The sequence below is a fragment of the Sinohyriopsis cumingii genome, chromosome 15 (assembly GCF_028554795.1).
Source record: "Sinohyriopsis cumingii isolate HCF-2022 chromosome 15, ASM2855479v2, whole genome shotgun sequence".
Lineage (NCBI taxonomy): Eukaryota > Metazoa > Mollusca > Bivalvia > Unionida > Unionidae > Sinohyriopsis > Sinohyriopsis cumingii.
In genome coordinates this window covers 75,848,195-75,873,937 of record NC_142975.1, presented here as the reverse complement: position 1 = coordinate 75,873,937, position 25,743 = coordinate 75,848,195, and the positions used below count along the sequence as shown (strand labels likewise).

Here is a 25,743-nt window from a genome sequence, read left to right as displayed (position 1 = left end):
TACAAATATAACTTATGAACTTTGAAAAAATGTATTAGAACCTTATATGCTATTTATTGTCATCACCTGGTCGCTTGGTAATACGAATATACAAGTACGACCTGCCGTATAGTGCAGTTTATATTTATATCGCGAAATATGAGCCTGAAATCGTATGTTTTTCTCATCTGAGTTATAACCATTTTGCGTTTTTGCCCGTTAATGTATATATATATATATATATATATATATATATATATATATATATATATATATATATATATATATAGCTTTTGCCAATTCGGGTATACTTTTATCTTATCAAGGACAATGTTATATTTCAGATTCTGATGTTACCAATCCATACTGCCCAATTGAATTTATTTTACTCAAATTTCATACCACACTCTAATCAGTATCTATCGACCGAATCTTTACTGTTAAAAAGCCAATAGTATTGTTTCTTTTTGGAATATATTTATTGTTTTTAATGCAATAATAGTCAATTTGTGTGCACTATATCGTTATTTCGTTAAATACATTCGCTATTAAATACATTTCAACAACCGTTACAGTAAAATCATACATCAACCATGACGTCACAATCGATGGGAGGTCAAATAGCACATGCTATGGCGTTTTATGGCAAAGTCTTGCTAATAATGCAGATAACGTTTGTAAATATACATTTCCAAGGTTTCAAGCAGTACTCCACAGATCATTCGTAGCATTTATATCGGTCATGCGACTTACACTTTATTAGTACATTATTTTCAGCATAATAAGCTTGCCTCTAGCCCAATGACAGAATACAAGTTCCAATACTTGTTTGGCAAGAAAGAGTCATACTAGTTACGATAAATACAGTAAAACATTCTTAATGTATTATTATTATTATTATTATTATTATTATTATTTACTTTTATTGAGAACGCGGAGATGTTATTATTATACAGCCAATCCGTCCGTCTGCACGAGCTTGCACACCTTTTGCAAGTTCCTACATCGTTAGGGTAAGTCGGATGAGATTTGGATAATTGATAGTCCTATGGGTGTAGATTGTGTCAGCAATTCTGAAATATTGATCGTTTTCCCATGGAAAAGAAGTTAGGGGATCATAGATGAGTTTCGCATCAATAATTGCATAACGGTTTGTTTCACACATATCTGGGAATAGACTGGTCTGATTGATAACCCAACAACCAACCAATGCCACTCTTGGCCCTGGGACCACTGGGTCATGTCCTGCGACGTGATGCTGTGTCACAGAATCGAAACTGCCGTATTATCATTTAGCATCTAAATTTCCATATATATATATATATATATATATATATATATATATAGAGAGAGAGAGAGAGAGAGAGAGAGAGAGAGAGAGAGAGAGAGATAATTGAGAGACAATGTCAGCATACAATTGATATTAATCACGGAGGCCATCTCTGCATGAGTAACTTAGCCGCTGGGTCATAACTTTGAGATCTCAAACACATAAGCATATATACAACTAAGCATACAAATACAAATTTAAATGCTGATGATACTGATCCCCGGGTACATCGTTACTCCGCGAGGGACTGAGATCCAGGGTCATACCGTAGACACCACAGAGATACATAAGGTTTAACCATATCCATGATTGCTGGGCATGAAAATGCAAATGCACACACTCATCTAACATTTGTACTAGGCTTACCATTGTTACAGTCATCTTGAGTCTCATCCCTGAAGCAGGTGGCATCAATACCATCTAGAGAGGAGACAAGCTGAGGCTGTATTTCACCTTTAGGGCAAGGTGTACACATATCGCTTGTTCCATTTATGGTACAAAACACCACTCCATTACCTAGAGTAAAAATTTAGCAGAAACGAGTTTTACATAGAGAGGAAAATTAAATAAATGACTTTAACTCCTCAGTGTAAAATATGTAAATTGATCAATGACTGCTGTTTGCATTTAATAAATAAATTTAGCTTTTTGAAAGATCATGACTATACATCAGATTGAAAGAGGGAAACAAGCAATAATTCAATCAATAAAAAAGAATGTATGATTGATAAATTTTATAAATATTGTGGTACATAAAAATGAGATAGAACTATTATTAATCAGAAACTTTACCAAACAAAATAGTTCGTTTAATATATAACAGCAAATTAGCTAATGAAAGTTCAAGTCTTGTTTCATTCGGAAAACAGTCAGAAAAAAGCTGCACAACTGAAGCATGTACATGATAAATAAGTGAAACAATTTACTTATAGGTAATTTGCATTATGAGTCAGCAATCATTATTTGCAATTTACACGTCGGTGATTTGAATTACGAACCGGTAAACATAATACTTATTTAATTATTGGTGATTTGTGGTGGCAAGATGAATTCGAATGGAGATTCGAATGACTGCAGGTCCAAGATTTAAAGTCGCAAAGGCAAGCAGCGCAATAAAGAACAGTTTGTGTTCTCTTTTCCGGCTTGAGTTTCAGAATAATGTTTCATGAGAAAACAATACGATTATGAATCGTGAGTAGGAACAGAGAAGTTCATTGTAGAAAACTTACCAGGTCTGCAGTTAAAAACTGGGTAACAACAAGACTCTGTCACATTGTGATATATTTGGTCTGATGGACAAAAACAAGTCCCGTGGATCAATTGCAATACAACAATTGCTCGAATGCTATACAAGAGAAAATAATAACGGGTATATTAAAATCGTATTGCGTAATATATTGATAGATATCTACTAATTGTAATACGAAATAATTAATAACGTTTACTCTCGCAATTTTGTATTGGTATTCAGGTTTGCTAGAATTATTCGTTTGGAACTGATCGCACTCTTGGACCATAATTATTCAAACTTTATGCAACATTTGTATTTCTGCATTTTAACTCGAGAATTTTAATGTCATAATAATGTTGTAAAAAATCCAAGAATGGATAATTGTACTTAAGGAAACAAATATGTATAGCTTAGTGATACCTCTTTTTAATATATTCAAAATTAAGCTGGATTTATGCAAAAACGTTTGCTTGTCCAAATGTAAGGATACATTCACGGTGAATAACTTCTTCATTGCAAGTAAGTATCCAGTTGTACATCTTTAACGGTAATCTCATGAAACATAAAAACACAACAAGGACTTCCAAATCAACAAGAGCAAAAAGATTGCGGTTAAGTCTGACAATCGGTTACCTGGTGCTAAATACCCATAAAACTCATAGTATTCTCAGTGTTCACAAATTGCTCACCCAGTGTATTATTACGAAACTAACAGAACATAATAACGCGAAAACTAACAAGTTTTCTAAATTTCAAACAGTAAATTTATTCTCTAGAATACAAAGTGAAAATTTAAAAAGAATTGTCAGTTATGTGAATTAAATCCCAAATAGTTTAATTTTTTATCACAAGTCCAAATCTATAAAGTTCCAATTGAATTTCAATATTGTTCCAAAAAAATTCTGATAGTGAATGTGTTGATGTGCATGTAGTCTCGAATGTGCAAATGTGCCAATGGCCTGGATTATGGTGATGTGCTAACAGTCTTGTGATCTATCACAATAATATAATCCAAAACGTCATTGTCTGAACTCACAATAATTCCAAATTAATGATTTAGTCCACGAATAATATTGAGAACTTTGTAATTCCAGTGAAAAATAATTTGAATAAATAAATCCAACCATATCAAAACCGAGCACAACATGCTTGAGATGTTTAAAGCAAGAATGAATATTTCTTAGATAAAAAAGATTATATACCTCTCTAGTTGAGCTAAGCCGCAATTACTGTTTTCTCAAATAATATGTCAACTTGATGGGAAATATCCATTCTGGAAGTTTCTAAGGTCAGAGGCAAGACAGTATATTTAACTCAGTTTAAAATAAACATGTTTTACAATTAATAATAATCTGAATATTCAAGCTACACTTATAGAGAAATATTAGCTATGTATTATCTTGTTTCCAAAATACATATCTCTGGTAAGATACACAATTATCTTGACTTTGGACATAGGTTAAGTATAAAATACAGATATATCATTTAATCATTAAGAAAAGCAAGAAAACAGATCGAATATTAAATATACGTAATAATATGTTCCATAAAAGAAGAAAGGTGTATATGTGGATTTAAGACAACCTAGTTGTAGAGTTTGATGCTCCAATTACGATTGAAGAATTTAGCTCAGCTGTAAAAAAAATGAAGCATCTGGTCTTGAAACAGTTTGCTTGAATAAACTATTGATTCATTTCCACTTTTATCCATTTTGCATGCTGAAACGTTTTAATATGATATTTAGCAGCGGTATTTATCCTTCAAATTGGAGAAAGGTCTAATGATTCCAATTATTTAAAATAGGTGATGCATCCGATGCAATAACGTATATAGGGATAACATTGCTTACTTGGTAAGGAAATGTTTCCACTTGCATATTAAATCAATGACTGTCCTCTTGGGTAATTAATTATGATATTACTAACGAATTTGGTTTTAAGAAGAATAATAGTGAAGTAGTCGCCATTTTATATTTCTTTACTTTTAATTGAAATGCTACTCGATGAAAAGAAAGCGATTTTTAGTATCTTTATTGATTTATATAAACATCTCATTATGTGGAAAGGACAAGTCTATGGATATAAGAGTAGTAAAGTGCTGAATGCTGGAACAATGTTAACAATAACAAGATATTTTTACAGTGCTGTACATTAATGAGTAAAGCACATACACACGCTTTTAAAGTATTTCCATTGTTTGCAAGAGGTTCTTCAAGAAGAAAGTTTATCTCCACTTCTGTTTGCCAATTATACACATGATCTGGAAATTGCATTCCAATCAAATATAGAGGCGGGTATCATTATATAATAAATGTCTTTATATATTTTATTGTTTGCTGATGATACGACGATATTTCGAGAGACAGCACATTGTCTTTGTGCATCCTTTGATATAATAATAACAATAATGAGGACTTTGTATAGCGCCTAATCTTTAGAAGCTCTAAGTGCTTTACAACATTAGGCAACACCTATAACATAGAAACATATAATGATATGATTACAAAAACAAACACCATGAAATTAGAAAACATAAAAAACATGCTGAAAATATTTATGGTAGGAAACATTATTAGGTCTTTAAGTTAGTGTGTTCTTGCAGTCGAAATAAGTGACTTTTAAGAGATCTCTTAAATGGGATCACTGTTTCTTTGTGTCTAAGATCAGTGGGCAATTCATTCCACGTTGCTGGGCCCTGGTATGCAATGAACGCTGTCCATATGACTTTGTTTTCATAGTGTGAATAATGAGTACATGATTGTCAGAAGAGGAGCGTATGTATCTTGATGGTGTGTACACATGGGTGAGATAGGATATGTATGAGGGACTGGATTCCGTCAGTAAAACGTAGCACGGAGAGCAAATTTTGTCTTTGATTCTGGATTGAATGGATAAACAGTGTAAGGTACAGAGCAGCGGGGAGGTGTGCTCTGAGCGTGGTACTCTAAGTATGATTCGAGCAGCTGTGTTTTGAACGTTTTAAAGTTTCTGGAGTAGATACTGAGATAAACCAGATATAATTGAATATCTTACATGAATACTGTATAAGATGGAACATATTTATAAATAGTGACAAAACAAGCGCAAAGGTTATGATATTTAACAAAAGTGGTAGCAGACTAGATGTTTCATTTAAATACGGAAAAATATTTATATACATAGTAGATAATTTTAATTATTCAGGACTTGTTTTTTCTCAACAGTGGATCGTTTCGATGTGCCAAAGAGAATATTGCTGGAAAAGATGACAAAGTAATGAACGTGCTCCTCAATAATTCTAATAATTTTCAATGTCAAGTGAAGATAAAGTGTCATTTATTTTATTATTTTGTATCTCCAATTTATTCTTTATTTACTGTGAAATTCGGGAGTTTTAAAAAGTAGAAAATATAGAACGGGTACAAAGAAAATATGGCCAATAATTTCTAGATATTAAACGTTCTACCAGCATTATGTGATGTTATAAAGAGTGGCGTTGATTACCACTTTAACTAAGTAGATACGTGCACATCATTAAGTACTGACTCAAGTTGCTAAAAACACAAATAAGCATATTCTTTGAAAACTATGCCATTTAATGCTTATCGATTACAAAGGGAAGAATTATAAGAACCGGGCTTCTAATGCTTCAACTCTACTCATGATCTCAGGATTCTGAGAAGTCTGTTATTATCATAATTCAGTCCATATGCCTTCCCATTTATCTCTTTTTAACCGACGACATAAAGAAATATTTCAATATGACTGGAGTACAGCAGTGCTTCGAAAGCGTCATACATGTATGAAAATATTAAATATATATTGGAAACCATTTCTTATCTTAAAATAATTGCTAACGTTAGTCACATAAAGGCTTTCAGTAAATTAAAGGTTGTTTTTATTGCAGTGTCAATTGGATAAAGGTAGGTCAATACATAATAATATCCTTGTACAAAACTAGTGACTTTGGACTAAATTTGTTAATGTAAGGATTAGAAATTTAAGAAACAGAAAAACGATTACACGCAAATGTACATGCTTACATATATTCTGGGTTAAATATAAAGCAAGATACATCTTATTTAGCGTGCAAAATCAACAGATTACCTATTTAGCATACAAAATTCAACACCATGCTACTTATTTAAGATAAACATCAACCGATTATTACCTATTTAGCAGTCAAAATCAACCGATACCTATCTATTTGGCATAAAAAATCAACAAATTGCTGCTTGTTTAGCATATAAAATCAACAGAAAACTAGTTTTGATTTGTGATGTGATTTACATTTTTAACGTAGCTTTAGCAATTATCCAATCATATCGCTACGATGTCTGCAGTGTGGCAGTTAAAAGTAATGTCTAGAACTGGGGTATCGTGCCGCGGACATGTAGCACTATGTCCCACCCAGTCACATTATCCTGACACAAGGCCGACCGGTCCTAACACTAACCTCTTAATGCTGAGCACCTAGCGAGGCAGCTGTTAGAACCGTTTTTATAAGTCTTTGATATGACTCGGCCGGGATTCGAACCCACAACCTACCGCATCAATGGGCGGACGCTCTAACCACTAGGCACCGGAGCGGTCAGAAACCTATTTAGTTAGCATTCAAAATTAAGATTTCTACTTATTTAGCATACAAACCCTTTGTTGGAATTACGAGCAAGCCCTGGCAGGCAACTTATCATATATAATCACGTAGTAGAAGTAATATAGACAAAGATCTGCAGCTGAATAATGTGCTGACAGATCTAGGTCCATGTAGTATGCTATGACACTAATCAGTAGAACAAAGAAAATAGACCTTCTTCGGATAAATGTTAGGCTACGGCAAAAACACGACTTTGGTTTTTCTTTGGAGTTGGATTCGGATTTCATAAGCAAGTACAGACGGTATCTGCTGCCCTTATACTGCTAAATCGATTAACTTTGTTGTCTTGAAACACGGCCGTATGCTTTATATGATCGAACTAGAATGTGTACCAACGCCACTTTCTAAAGCAAAGTATCGTTGTCAGATCCTGTTTTAAATGATAACGTGCCTCATTGTATTATACTTGTTGCTGTAATTATTTTATTTTCACAATCAACAAATCGCATACTTTCATGAATCCACTGAAGGAGAACATTGCAAACACTATTTATATCTTCCTGAAACGAATTCGATCAAACTAAAACGATTTCAAGGGTCTTAATATACTTCTAAATAATGAGGTCAAATGGATTTGTAGGCAATACCCCAAAATAGATTTCAGGTTAATGACAGAAATACTGAGTTCGATAAAGGAGGTACTGACTTATATTATATACACCTTCTTAATTATGCAACTTATGATATTGTAACGAAATTAAAGTTTCATCCGATCTGAGATATTTGGGTACTGAAAGAAGCGAAAATCTATTGAAATTATACGTTGTTATGAGGTTTATGTACTTCTGATATCATCATGACACATTAGGTCTCCATGGTAACTCATTCCAGATGAGCAACATAATTTCATTATTAACGTGCGAACAAATCACGTATTTTCAATTAGTACATTAAAAATGTCTCGTATATCTTAAATCATTCTAAACATCACACGATTCATCAGATTTTTAAGTAATGAACAGTAATATAAATTTAGTACATATGTGTGCGTGCATATGTGTGTGTGTGTGTGTGTGTGTGTGTGTACTATCTAAGTGTATCAAAGAGGCACAAAAGAATTTTAGATAATTGCTTGATAGCTTATATACAAGTGTATGAAACACTGTACAGACGTGATAATATTTACCTTTTCAATTTTCGTTTAAAACTATTCATTCAGAAAATGTCGACGCAGTGCTTAGAATTCTTTTAAAACAATTTATTCTGGCATCTCACAGAGTAGTACCATTAAATGGAACGTGATTGAAAATTTCCGAACTCTCCAGTATAAAAGTACACTTATATTTTCATGTTATTAAATTTCTTTGGTTACAGTCATTCGCCGTAACGCTTTATATTAGCTGTTTGTTCCTACGATCCTGAATGCCACGTTGATACTTTTGATGTTGCAACCTCTGCATCCCTATTATGGATGAAATCGGAAACGTTCACGTCGAGTTAATAGACAACCAATGTTTATGAAAAGAGAATGTTATGTGTAGCACACAACCCAAACTTACCCTGAACATTGAATTAAAACAGAAAAAGCTTTGTAAATAGGCAATATAATAACTGCGAACAATAAGCACCCTGCATACAGTGCTATGGACAAGCTTTATCACACAGCCACAATGGCCGAATCTGAGACTCGAACCACGCAGACAGAAGAAACATAGCAGTTATCCGTAACGCTGAGCGTTTTGAACTACTCGTCACTCGGGGTCCCTCTGTGAGAGAGATATATACGTTATAGTGCCTCTATACAAGAAGCTAACAAACAAAACTTTTGTGCTATTTTTTTAAAGAGCACCTGTTAGTAATAATGTTAGTTCATCATATACCAATGTTGTTTATTTTCTACATTCTGGAAACATTGTACATCTCATAGAAGGGATATAAGGTCTAAATGCGGATTTTGGAGTGAAAAAAAAATGCATACAGCTCTTCTGATGTATGTTACCGTACCTGTAGGTAATACTCGAGTGCATTTTGAACTATTCAAGAGATATATAATCAATGAGTACATGACATTCATGAATGTAGATGACCTTAATGTTTTCATTGCGATAAATGTTCTCCAACATCAAATAAATGCCAACCAACGAAGGCCTTAATGTCCGCTGGCAAAAGAAGGTGGCTGATAAAGAGTTCTATTAATAGAATATCCGTTCGACAATTCAGGGAAACAAAAATCTAGCCCTCAGTCATATCGCTACGACTTCTGTAGCGTGGCAGTTTATAGTGATGTCTATCAGTGGGGCATCATGCCGCAGATACATAACATGATGTTCCACTCAATCACATTAACCTGACACATAAGGTGATGTCGGCTAAGCCAGTTAGTACTCTATACATATCGCTCTTCAAGTTCGCCTAATCTTTGATTCATAAAGGGATCCATCTTTAAACCGGACGTTATGGACCTTTACAAAAAGGTGGCACGTTTAAAGTGGTTACATTACTATATGAACCTCTCAGCTTGAAATGTGTAGAGAATTCAGAAGTCAGTTTAAAATATGTTTTATTGTATTAACTTTGCATAGGAAAAACAAGTTTGCGTTACCTGGAACGATAACAATGTTCATCCGTAACAGGTTATTTTAGATACAATAAAGTCTTATTGATAATTGTGTGTTATCAACGTACTATATACATCATTCACCTCCCTTGCCATGCGATCAATAATGGCTGTCTTATCAAAGCTATAATTATCACGAAATGAATTATTTCACTCCTTCGTAATTTAGTTATAAATAGCAAATGCAAATCGTATATACCTACAATACTAGTTGTGAAATTGTGGTGCCTATCTTATAAACATAGATATAGTATAACTTAGAAGCTTTAAGAACTTACGCGCGTGTGTGTGCTTGCGTGCGTGTGAGTGTTTCTCCTGTCATCTCTGTCATAAGGCACAGATTATTCTGCTAGATAAAATGCTTCAGTAAACAACAACTAACACAAAACAGGCGTGACATTTATCGAACTCTAACTAAAGCGGGCAGTGGTTAAATGAGATTATCTTCTGCGATAGAAAAATGTGCTATGCACAACATATAGAAGCTTCTACTTTCTGTGAGCCATATGTTCCCTTTGTAATTAAAAGACATTGAGATTACCCGTCAACATGTGTAGGCATCCAATCAACACATACGCTCACTTTAGATAAAATTATGTAAGATGGGTTGTTTGTTGTTGTTTGGTATTTAACGCCATCTTTCAGCGCGTGATGGGCTATACCTAGTGGAAGAAGTACCCAGGAAAACCACCGTAAGACCCACTGACCTACGGGAAGCTACTGGCAAGTTTTCTCACATGTCCACACTGGCCGCGCATGAGACTCTCGCCGACAGAGGTGAGGTGGGTGTAATTGGTACGCGCTAAAGATTCAGACCACTCGGCAACCCATTGCCCCTTGCGAGATAGATTCATTCAATCTTAATAATATAGAAATTATCCCCTTTGCTGCTTGATATAATTTGTACCTTGTTTGCCAAGATAAGATCGCAAATTAGAGATCCCATTCCGCACATAACAATAAGATTTTTCATCCTGTACACTAATTGCAAGATTGCGCATTCAAGCTATCGTAAATTAATACCTGAATAAAGTCACCTAAAAATGGAACATTGCAATTTATAACATTGACAACTAATATCATACTCCAGCTAGATTCGTGGTGGCCACCTCTATACTAGTATTTGATTTCTAAATCGCGTGCAGCGTGCCGTGGAAATGTTGTCATTTTTACTGAGGGATGATTTTAACGTCTTTTTCACATTTCGTTATAACCTTTAATATTATGCAGAACAATAATCCTAGCTGAAAAATATGTCATCTGAATGTAAGAATTTTGCTCTTTTAGCCTTCTCCACGCTTGTTTCAAAGATAAATAGGTCATACTGTACGGTTCAATTAGGGTTGGACTGACAGAGGTCATGTATAATGACTAAAGTTGTGTTAATTTTGCCTACGATCTGCCGAGAAGTGGTCTAGTTAGTTGTCTGGATACTCCGGATGGCCGAGTGGTCTAAGGCTCCGTCAGCGTGGTTATGTGAGTAGTTTCCTTTGGGTCGGTATCTCTTCCCGAGGTTTTCCCTGGTTCTTAATCCACCAAATATACTGACCTTCATGTATAGTCCTATCATTTGCTGAAGAAGAACAAAACAGCAAAGGAACTCCAGGACTGTTTGAACGCTCGTCTAACATAAGGCAGACAAATATCCATATTTGAAACAAAATTTGGGTCGCCTTTATCTAAGTCTTTTTGATGTTACCATCGATTTGATTTTCTAGAAAACATAAATATGGTCCACAGGTGTGGGCTCCTGATGAACATAGTGGAACCTACTCAGCACAATAAAACCTAATGAGCATAATACATGTATGACATGTCTAAGTACCAAAATTTTAAATAATGAATAAAAATGGAAGAAACGAAATTGAACTAATTGCAACACAAATAGCGCATAGCGTCATATACATTGAATTATTAGATTAAATGTTTAATAATGATAAATTATAACTAGTGTAAAAAAATGTTTATTAAACAGATGTTATATTTAGCTTATCTTATCTAGTTAAATTTGATAAGCTGGAGAGAATTTTGTATACTTTAGAGTTTCTCACCAGAATAATTAGGGTATAGTGAGGGTCTCCAAAAGGGTATGGCTGAAGTAAAATGTGTCTAATTACCGAAAACGAAAGTAGATTTACTGAAAATGAATTAAAATGGGCTAAAAATGAGCAAATTGCAACCGAAAATGAACGAAATGAAACTACAAAATAGGTCAAAGGGACAACAAAAATATTAATACTAAAACAGGAAGCAATATGTAATTTATGAACATCCGATAAACCTTGTTTCGTTTATTTATATGAGGTACTGGGAAATATCAATCTGAGTAAGCTATTATGATAATTTATTTAACTAAGAAGTACTTTCTGTTCAAGCGGTGTATTCATTATTTTTTAAGGAGATGGAGCGGTGAAATTGCATTACCGATGGTTTTGCATATTTTGATTGACAGCTTCGCGAGCGTATCTGGTCAATCTCTGATGCCTGCCCAGAGAGAATACCGCCAAATCAAAAAGGCCCATCTGTACATAATGTCAACTTACGTCCTAGTCATTTAACAATGTTACATAGTATTATGTTTTGTAGAAAGGCTGCTTCTGGAAAGTATGTCCAATACCTAGGCCAGGTTCAATAACTTTAGAAAAATATATCCCTTATCATGATAAGACAACTCGTAAGGAAATTATCTTAAGAAAACCAGGAAATAACGCTTTGCCGTCTTGAATGCGCGTGTTGAATCCGTTGTCATGAGTGAGGCCTTTTCAGAGGTGTAAAGATTTTTTCGTGAAATATGAAGAACACAAACAGATTTTTTCCTCCAAACAATCTTTACACACTGTGTTGTGTATTTAAATAATTTTGGAAACGAATAATGTCGTATGTTATATAGTAAAATAAATTACCATGCTAAAAATCATAACAGTTAATAATGATTGAGTTCTGTTGATGGATAAATAATGGTTACATAATACAGCCATATGAACGAATGTAAAGGTTGATTAGATGTTATCTGTATTTAAGTTATTTAAACCTATGTTAGTATTGAGCGTGGTTATGAACTGATCACCTTTTTGCTGAAACAAAAAGTGTAGAAATTTAGCTGGAAATGTTATTTTAAAAAAGTGATGTATTGCTTGCTGGTTTTGCAATCTTTTCAACGTTTTATTTTCCCACACTTGCAAGGTTGCAAAACCAACCTTTCAACGTATTATTTTCCCACGCTGAAGTGAACCTTATTCTGGTTAGTAATCCTTTCGAAGCATTGCTTTCTGGATGCTGCATTGAACACCATCCTGATCTTATCACCCTTGCAATGTATTGATGTTCGCACGCTGCATTGAAATTTTCGTTAGTCTTGAACTGTTTCAAAGTATTGATTGTTGCACTGTGCATTTATCGCTGGTTTGTAATCCTTACATTGATTTTTGTGCGCTGTATTGAACTTGACGCTGATCTGCGGACAAGGGTCTTCACAATGATGACGTACACTCATCATCTGGATATTTATTGTTCGATGTCTTTACATCAAATGAGTCGTATGCATTGTAAGTAATATCTGTATACGACATATAGGTGTGGTCTACATTGTACTTTGAGCTATAGGGAAATGCACACATTGTCTTGGTCCTTTTTAGTAAGTTGCACGCAAAGGATGGGTGTTATTTCTAGAATCTGTGAAAACGACTGGAGAGTAGATGCCCCACATACTATGACTGTCTCTCTGTTCAGTTTCTAAATGGGGCGTGTATGCCAGCGTCTTAAACGTCCTAGCAGCCAGATGGGAATGGTTATTGTTTGTTGGTATTATTGCTGTTCAACTATTACAACTATTTTTAACTTAATAGATAAGCGATCCGTGCATCCTTGTGAGCTCCACGATAGTAATCAGTGTTTTTTTATGACAATTAAGTACTGCGTTAATATCGTAACCATAAGAAAGTACTCTCTCTCTCTCTCTCTCATCACATAACCGTGCTATAAGTTAAAGTGTGTCAACAACGTTTTGAAGACTACGCCCATCTGATATTTACATTCAGTACAGTCCTAATGCATTATTCATTTATTGACTACACATAGCCGGTTGTACGAGTTCACTAAAATTACGTGTTTAAGCATGTATAAAGCTCCGACTTTAATTATTTTCTTTTTCTAAATGTATAGATGATAATCGCACAGATGTATTGTAAAGTTTACTCTCCACGTGATCTGATTGTAAGACACCCGATAAAGAACTGTACCTTGACCAATAAATCAGTCCATTAGAAGTATTCAAGACAGGATCAAATTTAAGGTATATCTACAATGAATGAGTTTTGTGGTCTAATATATATATATATATAAATATATATATATATATATATATATATATATATATATATATATATATATATATATATGCGTAAATAGGTACCACATACATTGCTATTAATGTCATTTTGTTTCGATCTTTTACATGAACATTGTTTAGCTGTCAAGCTCACATTTCACGTTCTGAAAACGACATCTGCGGCATTGTCACAAATATTTAATGGGTTACTTTTTTTTTACAAATGGCACAAATAAACAACGAGAGTAATAGGAGGTCAAAAACGAAACTATTGTGAACTACACATTAGCAGCTGTTACGGTGATGTGATGTATGCTGTAACCTGCCACACTATACTAGATTATTCATTCACAGAGAATGGTGACATGCAGCGCGAAATTCAAGTTGTTTATATACATACCTTTAAGAAGCCTGTTATGCAAAACATTGTGAGAATATTACAACGCATTACACCGATATGCAATGACATTTCTGGCAATATCATGACGCTGTTATATTAAAGGGCAACATTATAAACAGTGTAAAATTACAAACTGGACAGTAGTACACGCAGGGTAATATTACAAATATGGTAACATTACAAATAGTGTAATAGAAATTGAAAGTTATAGCGAACATTGTATTTATGTTTCTATTCCTGTTCACACTTCAGTTAAAGAGGTATGTCGTGTCATACTGTAATCAGATACAATTAGAAATAATTCGGAGTTACTTCATAAACAACATCCACCTAATTGTAAAAAGTTTCCAAAATATTAAATGTTTGCAAGTTAGAAGGGTTTGAACTATGGAACAACCAGGAAAGAAGATATTTGTAATTTCATTTTAGCTCATGTGTTTCAACCGTAGTTATGCTTTGGCAATACGTTAACCTACTCTGATTAATGATGTGACACATATACAAACGTTAGCTGCATCTTTTTGCTTTATGAACAAAACATTACTTGCATTCAAATATATAAACAGTTAAACGATCATAATTGGTTGATGTTTCATACACGTTTGACCGTTTTAAACATGAAAAGACTTTCCACTGTTCAAGAACCTGCACTTGTGCTGTCTTGTTTCATTTTTTAGTATATTCTAAACACTTAATGATTATTATATCCATAATTTTTATGTATGATCGTAGATATGTAAGCATTACTTTTTCTTGTACAACGTGTGCAAGTGACCAATGAATCTTATTTTTTTTCTCTTGCGCTATTAGTACGGTTACAGTTTAGTACAGTTTAGTACCGATTCTTCGTATATTGTGCAAGCCACACTATTCCAAAGACTTGAAGTGCTTCGCGGCATCTTGTAAAGTGTAATAATCCGAAGAAATTTGCCGAATACTATTTTGAACTGACATAATTATTCTCTCTCTCTCACACACACACACGCACACACACACACAACAACAACAACAACAACAGCATATCATAAGCCAAATACTGATCGTTTAAAAGTGTCAATAACTCAGAAAATACCTCAACATGCTTCATATACAACAAGCAAAGATTAATACCGTAATATTGTCACACGAGTTAAAACACATACCAGCCAATTAAAAGTGACCAGTGAAAATACATACCAGCCAATTAAAAATGACTATGAAAACTGATTTTCTTTAATGTCCATACCTACGTTGTACGTGTTTGAAACAAACTTATATTAGTCTGACATGAAAATTTAATATGTAACTATGTTTTAATGCATAAATGCTGAACTTGTTTATAAAGACTGCAATACGAAAGAAGATCATTTCCTCCAACGTTATAATTATCTCTAGTCCATTGTGATGAAACTTGTAGGAAGGCGGCATATCACCATGCTTTTCTCAGGTATACTTAATGCCGCCACTGAAACAGTATATCCACTCCCTACATTCCGCTCCAAAGATATATAAAGTTCTAAACTGGTATTTCATGTGTATTGGTAAATTATAAGGTTTGAACGTGTATGTCTTGAACGGTATAGCTGCACTGTGTGACACTTCTCGTGCATACACGTACATAACCACAGCAGTATGACAAAATCCTAGCATTTTCTCCGCAAAAAAAAAAGATAATCATCAACTGTTGGTGTTTAGTATAGTGTGCCAAAACTGCTGTTTTGTGTCAATATAAATGGCTCAATTGATCGTTAAAACGTTGGAAGAGCCCAGGTCAGATCGACAAAATGATACGCTTCCAAGTCGTTTAAATTACATAAACAGCAGCGTGTGTAAGTACAAAATGTACCAGAAGAAGTCAAGGATATTGTAAGTTACTTGTGTGTGTAATATAACCGACATCATATATGCGTTATTATAAGGAGAGGTTTCATGTAGATTTACGTAACTGCCGTATTTCTCACTCGGATCAAGTCAATCCAAGGATAGAATAAAAAAGAAGAAAAATACCAAAAGAAGGAAGGAGAGTGAAACATGTTTCGTTATCGTCATCGTCATCGTAATCTTTATATCATGAATTCAAAAGAATTTCACAGCGGAAGTATTGGCTCAAAAGCGTATAAAATCATTATATACACTGACAAATTTTAGTCAACAAATTTTTCAAAGACCTAAAAACAACTTGGTTCGATTTCAAAATCTCTTCTCTCTCTTATTCTAATATAGATCAATGATACTGACATAATTAATCCATATTTCACTTAGTAACGCCAATTCGTGGAATACCAATTACTGGGGCAACAAGGCCTAGCTGTGTGTTACTAGAATTAGAACACTGTCATGACGAGAAGGCCGCTATTATGAAATGAACATTGAGTAAGATGGCTTGAAAATGGCGTCACATGAGGCGATTCTATTCAAGTCAGAAAAAATGAGTGTAGGACTACAGCTTTGTTGATTTTGGTCTTTCTAATTGCAAGTTGATGAGTTATATAAAAGCCAACGAATTGTTTGCTTTCACAGATTAGGAAAACAAACGTGCTTGTTATATTTCATTGGCCTTTGCGATTGGAAGGCTCGATTTTGCTTCTAACGTTATGTTGAATTCACCTATTATCACGTCATGTGGAAGATCTATAACTGATGTGCTGTCATAATGGACAAGTCCACCCTTAAAATGGGTATAACGTATGCAAAATGGATGAGATCATTCATTCGGGAAAACTATACAATGTGCATGCACTGCATAGTATTGAAGTGGACTCTACCTTATTAATATGAACTGAAAAAAAAAGAAAACCGCCAAAGTTATACAGGTGTAAATTTTGGTGCTGTGACCCCAAAGTGTTTGTTCTGACCAATATTAAGTGGACCAGAAATACAAGGCTGGCTAATAGTTTTGTTAGTCTCGCAGCGTCTGCACCTCCTCTTCCAAGCTCCCCTTTGACCTTTTCGATATGCCAGACATGCTATATCACAACTGTAAAAAATGAAATAATGAGCTTTTCACACACACACACACACACACACACACACACATATATAATTTTCATGAGGTTAGGTTGAACTTTCTTTCCAGCCAAAATATTTTTCCATCGTGTACCTGAAGATAATTTTTTTGAACTAATATAAAGGATATAATAAATTCTTTTTTCTAAATGCCAGAGGAAGAATTTGTTTAAAAGCTATTAGGTGGCTTAAGAATTATAAATAGCTGGTCCCAAAGTAACTTCGCATGATCGAACTGTCGACATGCGACTTTTATTCAAACAGTCTGTTAGTGCAAAAACGGGAAGTACAGCAACAAAGAAGTCGACCTCCTGTTCGCCGTCTTGCTCTAGCATTTAACTTGGTGGTATCCTTGCTTCCGCTGAACCAAGCATAAAACCATTCACAACTTCTCGTTCAACGGATCATACCATTCTCAAGTACAAAGTCAATCTAATGGCTCATAATTATATGTTAATAACTGCCATTCTTTTCGAGCGCAACATCTCGGCAAGTTCTACTGTCAGTCCAATCATAGAAATAGCCGAGGTTCTCCGAATAGATTGGGGTTTCTTTTTGTTTTGCAAAGACATTTCCGGCAATCAAGTGTATGGACTTTTTGTACATTAGTACCCCGACTTGTATCTGAAGTATATATTTGCATCGCAGAAATATCCTCGGTTGTCCGATTTGATTCTTGTTTCATCATAATTTATTTTGCGAGAAATTTCGGGCAAAATAATTGTTCACGTACCACCAAAACACAGCCCAAGATGGTATATGTATGATTTACATTACAGTAGAAAACCTAATAATATGTAAGACTAACCATCATTTGGCAAATTATTTAAACAAAATTGATACGTTATTCCTAATCAGTGTAATCTCGGTGGTGTCATTGAAACCAAAATTACTCATTTAACTATAAGAATAAAACATAATGGGGCACTTGATTGGAGGGTAGAAAATGACCGTGTTCAGTTTCCCTTAACCATTCTATATTTTATCGATTCAAAATTCGTATAAATTCTTTATTCCACATTCCATTAGCCAATCGATAACAGCAACGCAGTATGTGCACGAACCACAAACCAGATACGATCCTGAAACCAGCTACACATTAGTATTTTTTCCAGTAAGTAGAATAATCAAATACGAATATGCCATTTTCTTCCAAGAAACGCCCCAGCAGTAAAAGTTGTGAGTGTCTGTGTGTTTGTGTGTAGCGAATATCTTCAAAAGCGAAGCGTCATTTACTGAAAACAACTCCATACCCAAATTTATTGGGAATCCAAACTTTTTCCCTCTTTAATATCATCGTTTATCCCAGTAAACCGAAACTCTGAAACAAAAGTCGATCCCATAATTAAATTTTACGCTTAAAAACCCCCGTCAAACCGAAAGTATTTTAAATTTGGAAATGTTTTAATTGCTAAATTCCTGACTTATACTGCAACCGATTAATTACGGTTTACAAGTACTAGAACACACCTGGAAAATACCTCAATGGCACGCGATGTTAAAACAATACTTGACTGGATCACTTATGCAGAGTGTGACTGAAAGTAGGCTACCCAGAAGTCTCTGCGCCTTCTAAAAGTAACAGCTATTAAAGCGAATTATTCGTAATAAAATATTTATAGTTAAGTCATGGAAGAAAGATAATGTTTATTTTCTTATTATTTATTTGTAATTGATGCTACTTATTTGTATACATGATGCATATATATAGATATTCCTGTTTGCCTTTTTAATACTCAGGGCTTCATTAAGCAGGCACGTAGAATCGCTTTTGACGATTGTCCGCAAGAAACCGACAAAACAATATTCTAAAAGCTGGATTCACTCAAATGATTTTCAATCGAAAAATATTATTACCTACATGTATTTAAGAAGTCATAACTGTCTTTTATCTTCACTCATAAGTCAATATGTTAGAATGACCAGCTAAACATTGTAGAATTGAACTATCCATACAGGATATCATTAGTGTGATCAATTTGACTTAATCTGTGCTGACACCTATGTTGAAGAAACTAAGTACCACATAGGAATATCCACCGTCTCATAAAAATGAAATTCGACAAGAATGCATTTGCAAAGGACAGTGACGCAATCAAGCGTCGTTTCAACGAAGCCTGCAGATATGACAAACAGTATGACCGTGTGTGGTTTAGCTGAGATCGGACCAAAACTACACCAATCTCATACATGATGTGTGTGTGTGTGTTTGTGTGTGAAAGACATATATTATCACTTCTGCATAAAAACCAGTAAACTGGGAGTCTCTCCAAACCGAATTTATTATTTTCGCTTTCGAGGGTTTTCACTAAATATTACCATAGTGGTGCAAGATTGAAGACAAAAATTCCCCTTGATGTCATAAGGGGGATGGGTGTCAAACTGAATGAAAAGCAAACCTTGGTGCCAACAATGGGGTCAAAATAAAAAATAACTGGGGCCTCTGATTTACAAATGGTGGTAAATGGTAGTATTGCCACACAGAATGTACTAAAAGCGGTCTATTTATTTGTGATATGAACATTGTCGTGATATCCAAAGTAGTTTACGTGCGATATAATGGATCATGTGTTGAACATTAAATTGAAGGGGGTCTAGTCATTCTAACATATACTATATAGCATTACACTGTTATGAACGTTCCACAATGAATTCAACATGTAATATTTCGATTTAATATACTGTCTCTTAACATAATATTACCACAAACCCCGTCAACGCGGCCCGGCTTATCAAACTTCTAGCATTTGTTTTCCGTCTCCAGTGTTTAAATGCAGATGTTTTGAAAACGTCATTCTCATACGAAAATGGTATTTTTATATATACTTACATTACGAATACTTCACTCCCTCTCTCCATCTTCGCTGTGTGGAAATGCTGACGAACCGAGGAAGGTTTATCCTTTTGAAACTCCTAATAAATAATGTCACTTGAACATCCCTGTACAATAACTAACAAGCCATGAGACCTGTATAGGTCATGCTAGGTTAACATTCTTCCACTGTGAAACTTACCTATACTGTGCATACAAATATATGCGCATCATGCCTAATATTGTGATTTTGCGCTTAGGGTGTGGGTGCGCGTGTGCTGGTCTATTTTTAGATATGGGACTTTCCCATAGGGAGGTATAAAAACAACACGTGGGCAGATGAATGGTATCAAGGTCAAGCATCCTTCCTTTATATTTACTTTATAAATCCAGACGTTGATTTACAATACCAGTACAGGAAAACGAATTTTGTTAAATTACGGATTGCACTGTTTGTCTTTTGTATGTAAGAAATTGTAATAGACATCCAGTATAGTAATACTGCAATTCTGTTAGTACATTCCCTTTAGAAGACTTAAGTACTGGCGTAGGCTTGACTTTATCATCGCACAATTAATCTTGCATTCATCAAGTTTCGATAAAGTAGTTATCAAGTTTCGATAAGGTAAAAATAAACCCACAACTACCGCTATGACTGCGTTGTGCTCAGCTTGGGGAGTGCGATTTGTCTCATCGTGTTATTTCATGCATCTCTGCAAATAATTATGTATCATTGCGAATAGTTTTGTGTCACTGCAAGTAGGTATGCATGAGGGTAAGTAAGTATATATCACTACGAGTAGGTATGTATCACTGCAAATATGTATGTATCTCTGCAAGTAGGTATGTATCTCTGCAAGTAGGTATTATCGCGGCAAGTAGGTATGTATTACTACCAGTAGGTATGCATTACTGCAGATAGGTATGTATCACTACAAGTAGGTATGTATCACTGCAACTAGGTATGTATCACTACAAATAGGTATGTATCTCTGCTAGTATGCATGTATCGCGGCAAGTAGGTATTTTTCGCCTGTTCGGTATAGAAATAGTGGAAAATATGGTCCTGACGTGGGCTTCAATACAATGGGCAGGTATATAATGAATCCGGAATTATAACTCTCCAATATGATTTACGACCCTACGAGTTAATTAAAATCATGAAGTCAAATTGAATTTTTCATGCCTAGAGCAATGAAATGAATTTAACATGTTGAATATTTCAGCTGAAAAAAATTTTAAGAGTTACATTTCATAAATGATACCTTACGTGATAAAAAAAAGATGTCCTGGAATGGGGAATACACATATTATCATTTACAATTTTCTATTTCAACAATACATTTTTATCACAGAGCATCATATACATATGGAGCTAAGTCAATACATTTTAATGACATATGCTGGAATCAGATGGGTTTTCCCGCCGTTTCAAACGAAGACAAAGATCGAAACGAGTTTCCCCATTTGCAACACCATTCGATTGCTTAAAGAGCAACGCAGGTGTCACATAAAATGGACTCAAGTGGAATGGCAGAAAATGGATTTTAGGTGACTTAGCACAATTTACTAATTGGTTAAATCAAGTGCTGATGCGCCGTTAAAAAACAAACAATCAATCAATCAATGGTTAAATCATTAATTAAAAATTTGAAATTTTAAACGAGAAAGGCAGACGAATGTACGGGAACGCGCAAGTAGATAGATGTTGACAGTTCTGGGGATCAATATTTTTGTGTACCAGAACTCAACAAATCCAGATTACAAATTACTATGCTAACATTAAAAACGAGTAGTAACTATTACCCCAACGCACTGCTCTAGCAATAGGACCATATAATGTACTATCCGAAAATTTCATGCGTACTCCTGAATGGATACAACAAACCTCAAAATACAAAGGACAATTGACAGTTCTAGCGAGTAGATTTTGTGCACCAATCCACTCGCGAGAAAGTCACTTTTCACACCAACCCACTCGCGAGAAAGTCACTTTTCACACCAACCAATTCTTGTACAACAAAACTAAAAGAAATACAAAATCAATATTCGGCAACGCAATCCGCTTGAAACAGACGTCAAGTATCGTCTGCTAGCAAACATGTATTTGACACTTCGCAGCATTACAGCGAAACTTTACAGGTACAAAGATATGATTGAAAGGTTCATCAAAACGGACATAGCGACAGTATCCATACTTTTTTAGCACTTACTTCAACATGTCAAATAACGATTACCTGTATGTCATTGTTGTCAAGGGGTGTTTAAATTTTTAAACACTGGCAGATATGCGTGACTAACGTATGATACAAGAAATGATGGTGCCTATGTATTAATTTTGACGAATTATTATTAATTTTGTTACTACTATCTAATTAATAGCAATACCCGGCTCATCATTATCTGAATAAACCAGTAGTAGCCTACCAGAGGCCACAAAACCTCAAGGCGGCCCCGAGTGGCCGAGTGGTCTAAAGCGCTCTCCGTTACGGATCACTGCCATCTCACCTCTGTCTGTGTGGGTTCGAGTCTAGGATTCGGCCAATGTGGGTATGTGAGAAAGCTTGCCAGTAGATTCTCGTGGGTCGGTGGTTCTTTCCGGGGATTTCCCGAGTTCTTCCTCCACTATTAATACTGGCCGCCATGCATAGCCTATCGTGTGCTGAGAAATGGCGTTAAACCCAACAACAACAACAACAACAAAACCTCAAAGACATCCTAGCCTGAGCGAAGTTAACGCAAACCACTAACCAAGACCACCCTAGTAAATCTGGCCCCAGTGGCGATAAAAGGTGCAAAACATGTCAACATATTATATAAACCAGCACATTTTCTAGCACAGCAACTAGCGAAAAACTGAACATACGTGGTCCAAACAGAACGTGCAAACAGAGAATCTAAATTATCTCATCACATGTAAGATCTGTAACCATCAGTATATCGGAGAAACTGAAAAGTTACCCCAAACGATCAATCTTCACAGATCTGATTGGACGACTAAGAAGGTGTACAGAAGTTCAGTTGCAGAACACTTCTCTTCCTGTGGCTACACATCCAGTGATGTCGCACATATTGCAATTGCTCATAACCCCAAATGGAGTTCCGAAACCAGGAAAGAAAAGGGATCGTACTGGATTCTCTGCCTTAGAACATTGAAATCAAGTAGTTCAAACCAAGAAAACGGGGAAAGGAAACCACGCGCAAATAAAATCGTCACCTTTTTGCAGCAGACGCGTTTTAATTCAAATAATTCTTTCAGTTTGCTTATTAGTTACCCAACAGCCTACAATTACTACTAAAACAATGATATATCCGGGATCTAATTTGCGGTTACTCAAATGTACATTAAAAACAGATGGCGATATGGCTATCTATTTCTAGGTCCGTATAAAATCTGTTTCTGTAATAACATAAAGTTTTAGGTCCCCAAAAGAATTAAAGACTCTAAGGTGACAAAAGCCCAATCATCAGGCCTACCGCACAAGGCGGAAATAAAATAAATAACAGATACACAGACCCCAAATTATTATAAACACACAACACTAAAAGCCCAACATTACCCCTCAGACAAATATATTTATATTATTAAATAACAAACTAAGAGGCACAATGTACTCGCAATATTCCAACAAGTAAATAAGAAATGACAGCCCATGGACCAGTCGCAAAAATCATGGCCGGCCTTCAACATTGAAAGTCGAGTCGGAACCAAAACACCTAACTCCAACATCATACCAACAGAAAGGAGAAAGAACAGGAAAAAAGAAAACAAAGAAGAAGGAAAAGAAAACCGACATCTTATATTAGGTTCATCCTTTGGCTTATAAAGTCCTCTTTTGATAAAAGCTCTGTCCACAAAATCCTGATCTGATTCTTTCATTACCGCTATCAAAGTTCAAGACCAAAGAAAAACATAACATGACACAAAAAGTACATAGGGTGCTTGACATCCATCTGATTGGTACTATTTATTTAATTGAAGGTACACAAAATTCTAACTTTTTGTCAAAATAGTAAAGAAAATTATGCAGTTCAAGGAAATTGGAAACTCGCACAGTTGGCCCACCCACTATTGGAAAAGTAATTGTCCACTAACAAAACTGGACTAAAATCTGAGCATACGCGCTTTGATCTTTTAGGGCGTACCGTTTTCTTGCGACTTTTCGCGTCCCGGGGGTGCCTTTCCTACTTGCCTCACCTAAACATGTCCAAAATTAAGGAGTGCGAAATTTGCACATAAAAACGGGACTGTGGTGGCACCATACTCACAGCCCCGACCAATTTAGAATCCTGACCTTCAGACTTAACCGGTCGCGAAAGCACTAGTTGCATAGGCGACCTAAATTGTATTACCATCATCATCAGCAGCATCAAGTTGAAGCCATCCAGTTGAAGCATCGAAACTTCAAGTTTTTATTCCTATTTAAATAGTCATGCAAAAGTTAGCAACCTCAGTACTTTTTATGCTTTCTGTTTGTCTTGTCTGTGTTTTCATTTACCTTTGAAAAAGACTCGTTTAGAGTCGAAAGCGCTTACGCTTGTTAGAAACTAGGTTTGCGCTGTTCTTTAACAGTTTATTTCATTTATCTTAATAAATACCTGGCACACGTGATCCCTTGCTGCATCCAGTGCACTTTATATATATATATATATATATATATATATATATATATATATATATATGGAAATTTGCTTCTGACGTCAGATGGTCATAACTCTTACATTGAAAGATCCGACACAGTATTAAAAAATGTAAATAGTTGAGATGGTTTTGTATCCACAAATATAATTTTCAGTTCTAATGGAGATGTTTTCAGTATAGATATTTATTCTTTCGTTTCAGTTAGAATAATTAGAAGTACATTGCATGGGCTTTGTTGCACGTTTTAATCCAATTAAGTTGCACTTTTTTTTAAAATAACCTACTTATGGCTAGTGCAGTATGAATCTATTTTAGAGTCGAAAATCAGGTGGTGTGATGGTTTACACTTATATTAAGTCTGCATTATCTGCTGCTTATGGAGGCATCGATACACTGATGGGCGTGTTTAAATCTCCTTGTTTAAGTTGATGACTCATTTTATTACAATACAAGTACAACCAAATTTATATTAGAGGAGACCTTGCACGGATACGTATGTATAAGTCTTGAAGTTTGAAGCATATACATGGCAAGTGAAAGTAATTCACAGTTAAAGTATCTACTTACATTATGGGTCAACGTATGTTATCAACATCTTTGAAAAAAACTGGCATTGTAACCGGGTATCTTTGTGATAGAACACTTCACTTTTCTTTGTTTCTTTGAACACAGTATTATGTTTAGGTTTTTCGTATCACTGCATAACCGCCAGCATGTTTTATAGGCTGCATTGATCGTAGTATATGCCTAATAGCGATAGGAATGTTCAGTAGGCGTAGTTAAGATTTTTTATCGATACGGGGATTTCCGAAAGCATATTGAATAACGTGGGGAATGCATGTTAA

The 25,743-nt window shown here is 35.0% G+C and overlaps 1 protein-coding gene across 5 annotated transcripts in view; it reads right to left on the bottom strand.

Annotated features, from left to right (window-relative positions):
• Positions 1 to 25,743, bottom strand: part of LOC149782096 (uncharacterized) — an 82,346-nt gene that overhangs the window by 42,061 nt on the left and 14,542 nt on the right. For 2 of the 5 annotated variants that reach the window (XM_089933531.1, XM_089933532.1), the window contains exons 1-3: positions 20,275 to 20,519; positions 2,539 to 2,654; positions 1,676 to 1,825 (exon numbers count right to left, since the gene is read on the bottom strand). In XM_089933531.1, the coding sequence (XP_089789657.1) occupies positions 1,676 to 1,825; positions 2,539 to 2,654; positions 20,275 to 20,303 (295 nt within the window). In that variant the 5' untranslated portion in view covers positions 20,304 to 20,519. Of the gene's footprint in view, positions 1 to 1,675; positions 1,826 to 2,538; positions 2,655 to 20,274; positions 20,520 to 25,743 lie in introns of those variants that run through there. The other 3 variants (XM_089933529.1, XM_089933533.1, XM_089933530.1) reach the window with 3 other exon arrangements.